General features: G+C 27.4%; 2 protein-coding genes across 8 annotated transcripts; both read right to left on the bottom strand.

Annotated features, from left to right (window-relative positions):
• Positions 1 to 142: 142 nt before the first annotated feature.
• Positions 143 to 4549, bottom strand: LOC123262553 (glutamic acid-rich protein-like). 4 transcript variants are annotated; one of them, XM_044724771.1, is made up of 10 exons: positions 4291 to 4549; positions 3701 to 3742; positions 3397 to 3591; positions 2519 to 3300; positions 2372 to 2435; positions 1670 to 1744; positions 1086 to 1280; positions 675 to 1016; positions 331 to 509; positions 143 to 237 (listed from the first exon to the last, which is right to left on the bottom strand). In XM_044724771.1, the coding sequence occupies exons 1-10, from the start codon at positions 4340 to 4342 to the stop codon at positions 223 to 225; spliced, it is 1941 nt and encodes a 646-aa protein (XP_044580706.1). In that variant the 5' UTR covers positions 4343 to 4549; the 3' UTR covers positions 143 to 222. The 4 variants fall into 4 exon arrangements, with proteins under 4 accessions (XP_044580706.1, XP_044580707.1, XP_044580709.1 ...); XM_044724772.1 differs by having other exon boundaries at positions 331 to 506; XM_044724774.1 differs by lacking the exon at positions 3701 to 3742 and having other exon boundaries at positions 4251 to 4548.
• Positions 4550 to 6590: 2041 nt separating this feature from the next.
• On the bottom strand, positions 6591 to 14770 carry LOC123262667 (GTPase-activating protein). 4 transcript variants are annotated; one of them, XM_044724997.1, is made up of 14 exons: positions 14572 to 14754; positions 12199 to 12319; positions 11499 to 12113; positions 11090 to 11425; positions 10798 to 10999; positions 10511 to 10729; positions 10307 to 10431; positions 10082 to 10231; positions 9922 to 9963; positions 9698 to 9804; positions 9221 to 9464; positions 8803 to 9144; positions 8492 to 8713; positions 6591 to 6959 (listed from the first exon to the last, which is right to left on the bottom strand). In XM_044724997.1, the coding sequence occupies exons 1-14, from the start codon at positions 14624 to 14626 to the stop codon at positions 6908 to 6910; spliced, it is 2832 nt and encodes a 943-aa protein (XP_044580932.1). In that variant the 5' UTR covers positions 14627 to 14754; the 3' UTR covers positions 6591 to 6907. The 4 variants fall into 4 exon arrangements, with proteins under 4 accessions (XP_044580932.1, XP_044580930.1, XP_044580929.1 ...); XM_044724995.1 differs by lacking the exon at positions 6591 to 6959 and having other exon boundaries at positions 7940 to 8713; positions 9260 to 9464; positions 14572 to 14770; XM_044724994.1 differs by lacking the exon at positions 6591 to 6959 and having other exon boundaries at positions 7942 to 8713; positions 14572 to 14757.
• Between the last annotated feature and the right edge of the window lie 548 nt (positions 14771 to 15318).

Below are 15318 nucleotides of genomic sequence, written 5' to 3'. Positions count from 1 at the left end.
TATTTTAATTATATACTGAGCAGTATATGAGCATTTAATTCAAAATATTTGGTTATTATTTTAAAAAAATAAAATCAAGCCATTTTCGTTAGAAATATCTATTAAATATTTACTAAAAGCAATTTATCTAAAAAAAATTGTTTTATTTAAGAAAAATGTATTTTTATAAATCTAGAAGTTCTTTAAATACTTGAAAATTTATTATAAAATATTATGATAACATCAGTTATCCAAATCCTGTAAAAGAAAAAGTAACAAATAAGTAATTATTTAATATTTAGTTCAATCAGTTTTGTAGAAAAGAAATGTTCATTTTTTTCAAATACTTACCTTCGCTAACCAATGCTCAATTTCATCTTGAACATTAACATTTTCATAGTCTTCAGAATCAACAGCTTGTCGACCACCTCGAAGTGGTGGATTAACTTGACGTCCTCTCGCTGATTCTTTTTCTTTTAAATTTTTATCTTCATTAGCGGGATTTTGTGTCTTTGGAACATTTATACCTGCTAACAAAAATAATAAATAAAATAAATTTTTTTTTTCAAATAAAAATGATAACAATAAAAACTATTAAAAATGATCCTCCGTGCTCGTAAATACATAATGTATAAAAAACTTAAAATTAACATCAATTATATCACCTTAAATTTCACAAAAAATTTATTATTTACGTTTCCAATCTGCTTCATCTTCATCTTCAATTTCTTCATCCTCCTCTTCATCTTCCTCTTCTTCATCCTCTTCTTCTTCTTCTTCTTCTTCTTCTTCTTCTTCGCTCGGACTCGGTGTTGGAAGCTTACCATACTTAGCTTCTAATTTAGCAACCAAATCTCTGTCATCGACCTCTTCAACTTCTTCCTCATCCTCTAAATCTTCTTCATCTTCCAAGTCTTCTTCAGGCTCTAAGTCATCATCCATATAATCTGACTCGAGTTCAGTACCCGAATGTCGTTCACTTTCAGATGTGTGAATTTCCTGTTCTTTTGTTGCTCTTAATAAATTTGTCTCTTCGTCTATTACAATTAAGATAATTATAAAAATTAATCAAATGAATAATTTATTGAGCTATATTAATATATTACCTTTCGAACTTAATGGTTTGTTAACCCTTTTAATATCTTCTTGCAAATTTCTGTATTTAGATTTTACATCTTGATAAGTTTTTGTTTGTCGGTGTAGCTGACTGGAATCTTGTGTAAATTTTTTTGAACTAGTAGGCGGTACAGTAGTATTTCTTCTCTTTATATCAGTAGTTTCTTCCGAATTGAGAGCGTCAACTATTAAAATATATTAATTAAATTTATCCCTTAATTTTAAATTACAAGAAATATTTACAAGATTTGATGGATGGAAAAAATTACACTGAATTACGGAATATTTTGTTGAGTACTTACATTTTTTGTTAGTTGATGATCAATGATCACATAAAACATGCTAACATGTATATATTATTCACTCAAGCATTTTAAATAATGAAACTAATGAAATAAAATAATATGATAATTCTATTAAAAAAAAAAAAAAAAAAACAACTTAGATTTTAAAAAATTGTGAATATATGTATTAATTAATTTGATAGTATTTGTTAATACGTTTCTCAAAAAATAAACAAAAACATGTAAAAAAACTATTAAAATAATTTTAAAACTTATAAGAATTAAATTACCATTTTTCCACCTTCTAATAAGTACAATATGAGCGGCAACGACAAGAGCAACACCAACTCCAAATTTCAGTGGCACTGCAATCACGACATTATATTTTCCGCAATTTATTTATCTTATTTATAGCATTCATTTTGAGAATAATTTTATTTATTCAGTTTTTAAATTAATCATCAGTAATGTTTAAATTTTTTCTACTTTATTTATAACAATGCGTTGATTCGTAACAAAATAGTTTTCAAATTAAATATCAATTAGAGCATGGAGGATTTTTTTAAATAATTTTCAAAGCTAAATTCTATCCAAGTTAAAAAAATTGAAAATATTTATACAAATCATAATTAATTTTTTTAAAGAAATAAATTCGTCAAATAAGAATAAAATTTTAATTTAATTCATATCTTGGCTAAAAACTATTCTAGTCTCATTTTAGAATTATATTTTTTGTTAAAATAACAATATCTAAATAGATTCAAATTACTACCATGTATTTCAATACAAAACTGACTTATATATCATCGAATGTTTCTTTGCAAGTATTGAAATTGATTTTATGTATTCTTATTAGTAATTTTAGAGTAGTTAGAAAACTGTTTCTTCATATTGAAATTCAAAAATGTGAATAAAAATCAAAAAATATCAGAACAATTTTTTTTTATAACTTGGATAAAAAACTTTTTTATATAAGTTATGTGGTTACTTACCATTCGTTTCATCTACTACCTCATTTTTATCCGTGGGAACCTCAATACCTTCTACTTTTTCCATCTATTAACAATATGAAACACAAATTGTTAAAAAATTATTGAATTTATGATGATAATAATTAAAATACAATAAAAATCAATTACTTTTTCGAAGGCGCCTCCATCATCAATTCCAGGCATTCCTGTGAATTCATAACTGTCTTCATCCTTCTTGGAAGGCTGTCGTGTATTCTTTTTACTATATTTTACTTCAGGTTTTGATGTCTTTTCATCATCATCACCATCATTATCATCTTCATCATTTCCCTCTGCAGATTCATTGTCATCAGCTTCATCAAGATTCTCATAAACACCATTGTCGTCATCTTCAAAACCTTCATCTTCATCATTTTCAGCTTTTGATTCATCTTCTTCATTATCATCATTGTCGTCTTCTTCTTCTTCTTCTTCATCCTCGTCTTCATCATCTTCAATATCTTCAGAATTTTCTTCTTCATCATCATCTTGAATATTTATTGCTTCCAATTCATCAATTTCATCATCATCCTCCTCCTCTTCTTCTTCTTCTTTTTCTTCATCATCATCTACTTCTTCGTCTTCTTCTTCTTCTTCTTCTTCTTCTTCTTCTTCTTCCTCTTCCTCTTCTTCTTCTTCTTCTTCTTCTTCTTCTTCATCATTTTCTACATCTTCAGACCCAATCCCTTCATCTTCATCATCATCAGGATCTTCTTCGTGACTTTCTTTATCATGTTCTTCATCATCATCATGCTCTTCTTCATCATCTTCACCATGTTCATCTTCATCATGTTCATCGTCTTCTTTACTACTTTCTTCGTGATGTTTTTCATCATCATGACTCGGAAGAATATCATCTACCCAACCTTCAAAAATCGTAGCCCATTTCGAACTAGATAGTGTTGTATCCACTGCACAAAAATATTCCATTAATTACAGCGTGTTAATTACAATTAAAAAAACATTAATCAAGATAAATAAAATAAAAAATAAAAGTGAGAATTTACCATCAGTTGTACCTCGGTGCTCTAAAATAATTACACCAAGCAGACCAATTAGTGCTGTAAATAAGGTAAAAAATATAATTTTTGCACACCAATGACCTCCTGTTGTTCCTTCTTTATAGACATGTATCGTAACGTTATCCATCGCATGTTCAGCTGGATTAACTAATTGCGGTGGCGGAGTTCCAGATTCTGAGTCTGAGTTCAAAACAAAAAAAAAATATTTATATTATATTATTGAAAATAAACTTAAAAATAATATTACGTTTATAAAATATTAAAAAAAAAAAAAAAAAAAAAATCATACCAACGAGAATTTGTATCCTTTGTATATGGTACTCGCTGTCAACTAAAAAATTCACGAATTTATTGAAATTTTCGTTATCTTTTATTTATTAGTAAATCTCTTTAGTACTTTCTTACAATTTATAAAGATAAATGCTTTTGAAGAGGTTCATACAAATTATTCTATTTTTACAGCTCTAAGGTTTAAGTCTGACAAAGTATATAAATGCACTATTTTTTCTATTCTTAACTCCGCTTTCATTATCAAAATTAAATCTTATTAACCCTGTTAATAACAAAAATTTCGAATTAAAATATCATTCTCATTTCAATAATGATATAATTTATATAAATTTTGTACGAGTTTCACAATAAAAAAAAAAAAGAAACTTAATTTTTAAAATAGCTTATAAAAAATATTATAAATGAAAAATATAGTTGACTGAATAATAACAAGTGTCGAAAGATTAATTAATAAGAAAAAAAAATTAATTAATACGAAAAACTATTTTTTCTATTTTCTGTAAAAGATAAAAATAAAAAAAATACAGTTATTGCTAAAAATATCTTACGACAGCAAGAACGTGTTACGAAAGATTATCATTTACTTGCCTCTTTTACGTCTTTTCTCTTTACGTTTTCTTGGTTGAACATCACCAGACATTATTAAATAATTGATTTGTAAAGTAAAAAATAAGTTATTAATTAACTAAAGGTAATAATAAAATCTCTGTGCTTAAAATAAAAATTACAACTTTAATAATTTATTTAATTATAAAAACACACAGAAAATTTCAAGAAGAAATTTGATTTTACGACTGCTCAACATGCTGAAGAACTATGTGTAAAGCAGTGCAACCTATTCCAAATTTGAAATCCCTACTGATTTCTAGTGTCACTAGTAAATTTAAATATTATTAAACTACATACATTGGTATTTATATATATATATATACATCTACGTGCTAGACATTTATTTTGCATATTAGTACAATGATGGTAAAATAAATAAACTTAAATTATTAAACAATATTTTATAATAAATAAATAAACAATTCAAGTAGAGAAAACATTTGTTTTTTTTTTTTATTGCGTTTATAGTATGTACAATAGTATTAATTAAAAAAAGTTTAATTATATTCGAGTATTATTATTTTACAATATTTTTAAAAATAAATAATTCGAGATTATCTACGTACAAAACAAAATCAATTCTTTTTGTTTTACATATTTGTTTAATTTTTTTTCCTAATAAATCAGTAATTTGATTGATTCCTCAATGTGGTTTTTCATTTTTTAAGGCACAATCTATCCTAAGAATTTACAAAGAGATATAACAATAGTAATTTTATGAACACAAGAAAAAATATCATGTACAAATATTGTAAATGTATAACTATTTTATTTAAAAATAAAAAAATGTTTAATAAATATTTTTATTAAAGTGAATATTCGGGGGTCCGAGTTTTTGAGTTAAATACAGTTGACGCTAATTATGCTGTTCTCGCAGGTACTTGTTAAATGATAAACCGACTAAAATGTATAAAACAAATTTTCTCGGTGTCTAAGTTCACTCAACGCGTTAGTCATTAACAACAAATGGTTTTAACCCGTTGGAATTATACATACCAACTGTTTTTATAATATTGCTGTGTTGGTTAATAACAAGCCCAGTGAGGGTTTCTTTTGATATTCGTAAGGCATGGAAGAATACCACCTCTGATACCGGATCATGAGATGAGATGTACAAAGTCATTACTTAATATTATTTTTAAATACCGTTTATAAGTAGAATAATTTTCGCATAAATATAATAGTACTATCGGTGTATTATATTTTTAGTCTTATTCAATTAAATCAATTAAAGTAGTTCTTTTTAGTTCGTTTTACATTGTTAAATACCAAATGGATGAATCAATAATTTTTTTATTTTAATATATGAGATAAAAGATCCAGTTATTGACACTGGCCTAGTTGTTAGACACTTGCAATTTTATTCTAATTAAAAAAATTAAATGTTCTCAAAAAACCAATTTTCTTGAAATTGATATTTATTAATTTATTAGTTGATTTTTTTTTTTTAATTAAAATAAAATTGTAAAAGTCAATAACTAAACCAGTGTCAAAAACTGGGTCTTTTACCTTAATTAAATTTGGTAAATTTAAATTTTAAATACAATAAACATGTAAAAAGTATAGACAAGTATATAAATAGATACATTTCAAAAATCTATACATTGGACCTTACATTATTAATAAACAATTTATTTATTTAGTATGATTAATTTTTACGCAATAACGGAAATGTGCAATAAAAATTTTTGTCAACTAAATTTTTGCTATGCTTGTTTTTTTCAAATTTTTGTTATCGATCATTAATTTAATAATTACATAAATCTGTACATTAAATTATTTCTAAACACTAACGGACAAATTTTTCTTTTCAATTTAATTCTACAATAATGTCTATAATTGTATAAAGTAATTATGAAGAGAGATAACGAAATAAATCGTTTAGATCTATGTGACAAATCTATGCATTGATACATTTTATTTACGAAATGGAATTTTTTATAAAACATTATTAAATAGATAATGATGATAGCAAATCTGATGCTTCCTCGAGCTTCAAAAAAATTATTTATGATTTTTGTGAATTTAAATATAAGTGGAACTTATGATTTTATAGTATTTTGACATGTACGTGTTGATTAGAAAGCGGTAATTTTATACAATGAATGAACTATTAAAATATATGGATACCGCAATGGATAAATCACAATATGTATATATATTTTTTTATTTGGTGTTTTATAATTTATAATTAATTCTTTTAATAAATTAAGGTTGATAGTTAATTAATTTTGAATAATGCTTATTACTACGGAGGGATTTTTCAAAAATTTTTTCTGCATAAATTTTTTGTTTTAAATTAAAAATTGGAATAATCGAACTCTTTTTAATTGCCTTACGTCGATTACTATCCCAATGCATTATCAATTTATATTATTATAATAACAGATCAAATTCAATATCTGACAAATAGTCTTATAAATCGTAAATCTTTAAGTTCAATAGAAAAAAAAATAATTAGATAAAATGCACGACAAATTGTAAAAAAATTATTAAATTCTAATACCTACAATCAGTTCGAGATTAGATCTTTTTAGTTAGTTTTAATGTGATTAAAATTAATGAAAATAAAAAAAAAACTAATCAATTCAAGAGATCACGCTTTACCATGCAACGATAAATCAATCCGGTGAATGGTGTTTGAGTTTCTATGAAAACAAAATTTTTATCATTAATTATTATTTAATAAATTTTCTTTTGTTACCTAATAATTTTATAAATCTGTACACTAAATTGTGTTTCAACACTAACTGTCAATAAAAATTACTACTTATATTTTTTTTTTTTTTTTTTTTTTTTTTTTTCAATTTAGTTCTACATTAACGTTAACAGTAATTCAAGGTAATAATGAAAAGAACCAACGAAATGATTTGTTTAGATTTGTATGATAAATCTATATATAAATGAATTCTGTACAAAATTGATTGAATGATGGCTCTATCTAAAAATGGACTTTTTAAATAAAATTAACACTAAACAGGTTGCAATTATAGTGAAATTATAAACGTCAAAGAGCCTGAAAAACACTTGTTATTCATTTACAATTTTAAATAAATATTAATTGGTTTGAATGTTGATAGAGCTACCAAATACGCGTATACTTTTTAAGGAAGTAAATTGAATATACAAAGCATATTAGACTGGACTTAATGTATAATTTTATACAACGGGTTAGCCATTAAAACAAATGGTTACAACGCGATGAATTTATACATACCAACTATGAAATATATTATTGTTGGTTAATAACTACGACCAGCGCGAGAATTTTTTTAGATAACCGTAGAGCACGAAAGAGAGTAGTAAGTTCTGCCATGCCGAATCCATGGAATAATAGTGCTCGATTTATTTTTTAACTGATAACTGATAACCAATCTAAGTCACGTTAACTTTGATAAAAAATTAAATACAATAAAATTAAATCGTGACAACTTTTAAAATAAATAAAAATAAATAAATAGCAAAAAATTTTTTTATAATTAACATTCGTTATGTTTTGTTTGTTTTCTTATCACTTAAGTTAATTAATTAATATCAATTATACAACTATGCGAATTAATAATTATTATATTATATTAATAATAAAATAAGAAACGTTATAATAACAATAATCATAAGGGATGAAAATGAACAGATGAAATAATTAAATGATGCATTAATTATAGATGACTTAACTTATAAATTTAAACAATTTGTAGTACTCAATTGCTACACAAATTAATGATAATAAATTAACTTTATGATCGAGAATATTGTTTTCACTGGTTTCTTTCTTTTTTATATTCAACAAAAATAATGAATTAATATTAATAATGGAAAAAAAAAACTATTTTTTCAATTATTTCCACGACCACTCATGGAACTAGACGATATATCAGACGCATCATCTCGAATTCTCCACGATAATGAACTATCAATATTAATTTTTTTAACATGATCATAGTTACTCAATTTTCGAGACAAAGAGCCTGATAAACTGACACCCTCGCTGCTTAATAAATTATTCATTTCCATTCGCCTATGATTTTCTAAATTTTCATTACCATTTCTTTCAACAACTCTATCTGATTTTAATGTATTATTCAAACTACGGTCAAATTTATTGAGATCATTCTGTATACTACGAATGCTTTCTGCATTACTCTCATAGAGTTTTAATGTATTATTTTCATTTTCGTACCTACGATTTATTGAATCTGAATCCAAACACTTTCGTAATGACTCATCGTATTTACGATCAGTCTCAATGCGACGTGTAAAACCATCATAACATAGTCCCGCTTCTATGCATTGTTGATTGCGGCCATCTGAATCTGTATATGCAGCACGTTTCGTAAGCTGATTATCAAATCCGGCTCTTGCAGCTAAGTGGAGGTAGTTATCATCACCAATTGGTGCTTGTCTACAGAATAAATAATATAATTTTAATTATTAGTCAATGACTAAAATAATTTAATATAGTTATTTACTTTTAAAAATGAATGTACTCACTTGCTTCCATATTTGGTGTCACGAGCTAATTTCCTAAAGTAAGCACGGTGTTCTTGTTGCAATCCAAAGGCCGCATCACTCAAAGCAGTAAGTGTTTTAAAACACGAAGGTACGTCTTCGATAGGTGAACCACCACCCGGTAAAACACACATTTCACTGGCACCGTAAACAGCTTGACACTCACAAGCACTCATCAGTGTCTCTAATCGCGCCATATTCGTGAAGATTAGTGAATGAATTCTTTGTAGATCACGATCTGGATCCAAGACCATTCTTAAACCTGCTTCAATTCCCGGAGACACTTCACTGCAACCAGGAGCTACCTCAGAAACTGCTCGACAACTAAGAAAATAAAAATTCTTTATTATTACTTATTTAAGCATAGATAATTTTTGGTAAGAGATAAAGCGCTTCTTACCACAGCCAGTGGCCGTTGATGTAAGCACTCGGATGATACCTCTCTAGTCTGTTACTATTCGTATGACAGATTTTAGTAAGTATGTCAATCCATTCTTTTTCCTCAACGCAATTACCAGCTTGTACATATAATGCACGTTGTGGTTGTACTATTTGAAACATATTTTTCATTTTAAATGAGTCTTCGTGTAGTCTCTCCACAGCCAATATTTCTTCCAATAATATTCTACACAATGGCTCCTTCCCTGTTTAATTTATGATACAATTTAGATTAATAACTTACTAGAAATTTGAATAGCGCGCTACGCGCGCGCCTAAATTTTAACCAATAATGAATCGTAGCCCGTTTTTTGCGAGTTTCGACCTTTGACTAACTTCAAGACTATCATGTATTTTAATTTAGAGGATTGACTCTACATTAATTACTAATAACTGAATGAATAAATAAATAAATAATTAATTAAACAAATATGATTACCTTTTGTTTTTGAGTAGGTCAAATCTTGCGTAGTCAGTCTAAAATATCTTTGTTTAAAATTTTTACGTCCAAAACGTTTACGACCTTGTGCTCTTTTGATCATTACTCTGAAATTAAAATATATTATTTAAAAAAAAAATTAAATTATATGAATTCTATTTTTTATTAATTAATCAATTTGATAAAATAGTTTATAAAGAGACAGATGACAGTAGGGTACCAACCTCTTGCCACAGTTCGTAGAGTGCGTAAAGAGAAAATTTATACTATTAAGAATATAGAATTTAAAGTAAATAGTTTTATATTGAATATTTCACGCTATGAATGACGTAAAAATTTATATATTACATGTAAAAGATTACACCTGTGAGTATGAAAACTTACCCTTCTTTTAAAACTACTGGTTGTTCTTGAAGAATTGTCGGTCGTTGCCGAGTCATTCCACTACTACTACTACTACTGCTACTACTACTAGTTGAAATTAATTCTAAAAATTGTTTTACAGCTTGTATATGTTTTTCTGTATAAAACTCTCTGTAACAAAAATTACATCTGTAGTGAGTAACATCATAATTATTACATAAATACTTTTAAAATATAAATGATTACCTGTACACGCCTTCCATATACTCTTCTTTACATACACTACCAGCCCCTCCGCGGCAACTAACCAAATTTCCTAAGCTTTGAATTGTTTTTGAAATAAGCGTTAATGTTCTATTTGTTTGAGAATCCTAAATAAAAATATTTCACAATATAATTATCTGTTTTAAGTTAAAGAAAAATACTCATAATATTGATAAATAAATTTACTATTTGTTCAGTTGTTATATCAAATAATCTTGGGCCGAGTATCGCAGGAGCGAAAAACCTGAGAAATATAAAGCCACTAATAACCGAGTATCGCACTTCTTTATTCTTTGGGAAATAAGTAGCAGCAAGTTCTCTCAAACACCAAAACATTTCACACATTAATGGTGGGCACCGTACACCTGATGTCGTTATTGCCGTAAATACACGTTCTACGTACTCCTAAATAACCAAACAAAAATTTTCCAAAATTATTTCTATAAAAAATTTAAATTTAACAATAATCGTACCTTTAAATTAGCCAAATTTGTTTGAATTGTGTTGGCATCTTTAACTCGAGTAGGATCAATCTCACATGGTTTTTTTTCTAGAAAAACCTGCTCCATAGCCGGCCTCAAGGTACTGTGAAGATAATGAAGTCCAGCTAATCGCATACCTTCATCCATCATCTTACTGACCAGTGTATTACCGCGGAATATTGTTGTGGGATCCCTAAGTATTCAATTTAGAAAAAAATAAGAATTAAATACATCAGTATTAAAAAATACTATTAAAAATAATCATATATTAGTAAAATCTTACGTTAATTTTGAAATTTCATGACTAGCTAATGCTCTCATTACAGATACTAGTTGACCATGATGTACGAGGACTCTAACCAAGGGTTGAGCAGCTTCCATTTTACTTGCTACAATTTCACCGAGTATATAAACCGCTGAAGATGTTATTGGTTGCACATTGACACTTTGTAACAGTAAACTGCGTAATCTATCGTACATTTCCGATGGGAATACATGATCCGCTGTATAATGTAACTTTAAGCGTAACGATCCAAGACCTGGTAGTGTACCTGGTGGTGATGAATTGTGTGTTATTTTACTTGGACGGTTTTTGGCTGCTCGTGGTTGTAAAAAATACCTAAAAGATTCACCATTAGTTACAAGTAAGACTAAATAATTTATTTAATCATTAAATCATTTTTGTAACTAACCAAGCAGTTGTGGTGCTCGTGAGTTGTTTTTTTAAGCCTCTCAAAGTGACACGAACTTCACCAAGAAATGCAGATTGTTCACCCATTCCTGGTGAAGCATGCCAAAGGCCTACAACAACTTCACCAACTTCTCCGCCATCAATTGAGTAGTGCGAAACATCTTTGTCTTTTGGTTCAATCAATTCAGGCTCAAAAGTGAATGTTTCATTAAAATACGGCGACACAGTCTTTTTTTTAACTTTTGTACGCTTAATTATTTGTTTACCATTACTATAAATAACTGTAACAGTGGCAAAGGGATCACAACCACCATTTTTTAAAGTCAATTCACTACACTCAATAACTCGTACTGTTAATTTAGGTTGTGCGTGATTAACTTGAGGCTGAAGTGCAAGCTCTAGGTGTGCTTTACCCTGTACTTCCGAGTCAGCATCAACTGGCCTCAATGGAAACCAATGCTCTTTGTTATGGTACGTTGCTAGATCTTCACGTTTAATCGCTACTTTTCCCAGGATCTTATCTTGTTTCAAGTGTCTGTCACGGTCATAAACGTAAATACCGAGGTAGCGGAACTTTCGCGGCACCTCAAACTGAAACTCTTCACCAAAGAATGGACTGTAATTTAAAAAAAAAAAAGTTTAAGGTTTAAAGTTCATTAATTTATTTTAAAAATTATTTATTAATTAATTAAGATTCTTACTTGAGAGTTCGTTCAATCGTACTAGTGCGGAAGATTTCTTCTTGATCAAGTGATAATGCACAGTAGACATCTCGTGTTCCTGGGGATCCATGGCCTCGACTTAAAAGATTTTTTACCTCACCTGAAAATAAAATACTGAACATTAAAACTTATGCTTCGAAGATTAATTAATTTTACAAATTTTTTTTATACTTTAAATTCACAATAGCCAATAATATATCGACGGTCTAATTAGCAATTTGTCTAACTTCTTATTTTTTAGAGGGTGATTTTTTAACATTTTGATGTAGCAATAATCCAATTATAAATCACTTGAATAATTCAAAACCTAAATATTATATCTCTATTAGGTATCAATGATATTAAATGGTTTTTTTAAAGTGATAATAAATTTTGAACTAATTGTTTTTTTTCGTACAAATAGAAGATTCTCTGAAATGGAGTTAGACAATTTGCTAATTAGAACATCGATATGTAACCTTAAATATTCAAAAAATATTTAATCTCAAGATTAATTACAAGCGATTAAAATGAAATTATTTCAGACTATTATCAATTGAATCAAAAAATCTTAAATTAAAAAATCTATAGATAATAAATTTTGATTGTTATTTGACGATGTTATATATTTAGTAATTTTCTTTCAATAAACGGAATTGATTCATTCTCTTTATCACCGCTCATTTCTGCTATAATTTATTTATTATTGTTATTATTATTATTATTATTATTATTATTATTATTATTATTATTATTGTTGTTGTTGTTTCTGTTTATTTTTATTGCGACACAAACAATCTGTGACATTCTTAAACGTTCCAATTTAAAATTCGAATAGCATTCATTGATTGAGTTATTGACGTCTCGACACTGAGTCACAGTTCACAGATGCTCCAACCATGCGTTCATGAATGAAATTATAATTATATATAATGTGCATTAATACCCAGTGTCACAAAAGTAATATCAATAATATATACCTGCATTATTTCTTTCGTCTGTCAACATTATGTTCTTTCAACATTCAATCGTCAATCATTCTCATTCATCCTCTTTATTCTACTGATAAAAAAATAATTGTTTTGCTGATAATAAATTAGTTATTGATAATCATAGCAACGATTATCCACAAAGAATTCTAATTTGCAAAAATATAACATAAAGTTTTATTTAGCATTAATGTCTAATCTTTCAAAAAAACCCAGACCACAAGAATGTTTCCCTAAACTTTACCCGTCTTTCTTCATAACATTATTCATTCATATTGTATGTAGTGTGTGTACATACATATTTCTTCCATAATATATATTTTTTCACACTATCAATCATTGTATTTTAATTCTTTTAATATGATATATAGATATATATTATACAAGTTGAGAAGAAAAAAAAAGAGCACATGCTCGATTAAATATCCTATGGGCATGCACTACTCTGGAGAATATATAGATATAATTATATGTGAAGGTGGAGTATAGTTTGGTTGTATCGAGACGATGACGAGGGCAAGGAGAAGACGTAAGAGGGAAGTAAGTGCGATCCACGACGACGCGTGGGAGTGTAGAATCAAGAGAATGTACGTTTACGCATTTTATTCTGCATGTCTTGCAAAATTTTTAGATTTATATAAATATATATTATTTTTAAATACCACTGCCATAATAAAATACGTTGATTACACTAATAATAATTATTATTTTTAATCACAAGCCATAAACTATATTTCAAACAAATTAATCACAAGACTTTTAACTGTAAATACAAAATATCATTTTATTATTAGTCATTTATTTATTAGTTAATATAAAATATAATTAAAAAAAAATTATTATAGCTATACGTCTATTAATATAGATAGATACTCATATTAGATGTACATAAGTACATCTATCTATATCTAAACACATATAAATTTATAATATATAGATATATTTATATGTAATACAAGTCAAAATATTTTTTAGTCTTCCGCCCAAGCAGCACAATCGAGAGAGGAAGAATGAGAGGATGAGAGCGTGTAAGTGAAAGAGAGAATGATAAAAAGAGTGAGAGAAGCTAAGAGACTCCATTGAACTCGCGTCAACACTTTTTTTTTAATTTTTAAATATACATAGTTATATTTACACACATACGAAGATATACCTGTGTACATACTTATGTACATGTCTATCTGCAGATATAATGTACGCACACGTATATGTATGTATGTAAATATATATGTATATATATTTTAGGAAACATTGAATATGTAGATAGATCATTGATAGATAACACTTAATAACACATTGGTATAAATGCACAAATACACTGAAAATAATATCCAATATTGGATTGTATTGATAATTAAAACACAATTATTAATAAAATTCGTACCGATTTTAATTTTTAGTCTCTCCTCAACGCGAACTAGGCGCGTCTCCTCGGCCATGTTACCTCCATGACACTACTGAGTGACTACACGAACAGAACGCAAGCAAGCAGCGGTTCGTTCATTCTGTGAATGGGTTTCGTACAGGAACGTAGTATTAAATTGTCGGTACCCAACAATAAATTGAAAATTTAATATGGGGACTGGATAGTTCCCACCAACTCTTTATAAATATAGGTATATGTATATGTGAACCTATACCTACACAATAATACACCTTTAATAAATATATATGTATGAAATAAAAGACCGCTTATTCTATACTACTCTTACTCTATTTCCTCTTTACCTCTCACTCTGTTTTCCTTTCAAATTATCAACTTCCGTATCAACTGGCAAAAAATGGAACAATCCCACTCACCTACTGAAAACTACATTTTTAAAATATAATAACCGTATTCAATTATTATTTAAACTAACATCCTATTTATTTTAGTTGTTTGTTATTTCAATTTTACGTAATATCATTGCTTAGATAACTTCTTCGTACTTTTTAAATAATTAGTTATTAATAATTAAATCAAGAGAGAAAGCGGTGATTTTTCATCCATACAATATCACAGCAACAATACTTTAAATGTTTTATTATATATTTTTAAAAACTAAAATAAAAATATATCAATTATATATTTATTACCTCAAACGTTAGGCTAAAAATCCACGGGTTACACTCCTGACTACCGGGGAGTGTG

The sequence above is a fragment of the Cotesia glomerata genome, linkage group LG4 (assembly GCF_020080835.1).
Source record: "Cotesia glomerata isolate CgM1 linkage group LG4, MPM_Cglom_v2.3, whole genome shotgun sequence".
NCBI lineage: Eukaryota > Metazoa > Arthropoda > Insecta > Hymenoptera > Braconidae > Cotesia > Cotesia glomerata.
The sequence above is the reverse complement of the archived record's forward strand: the minus strand, read 5'-3'. Positions and strand labels throughout refer to the sequence as shown.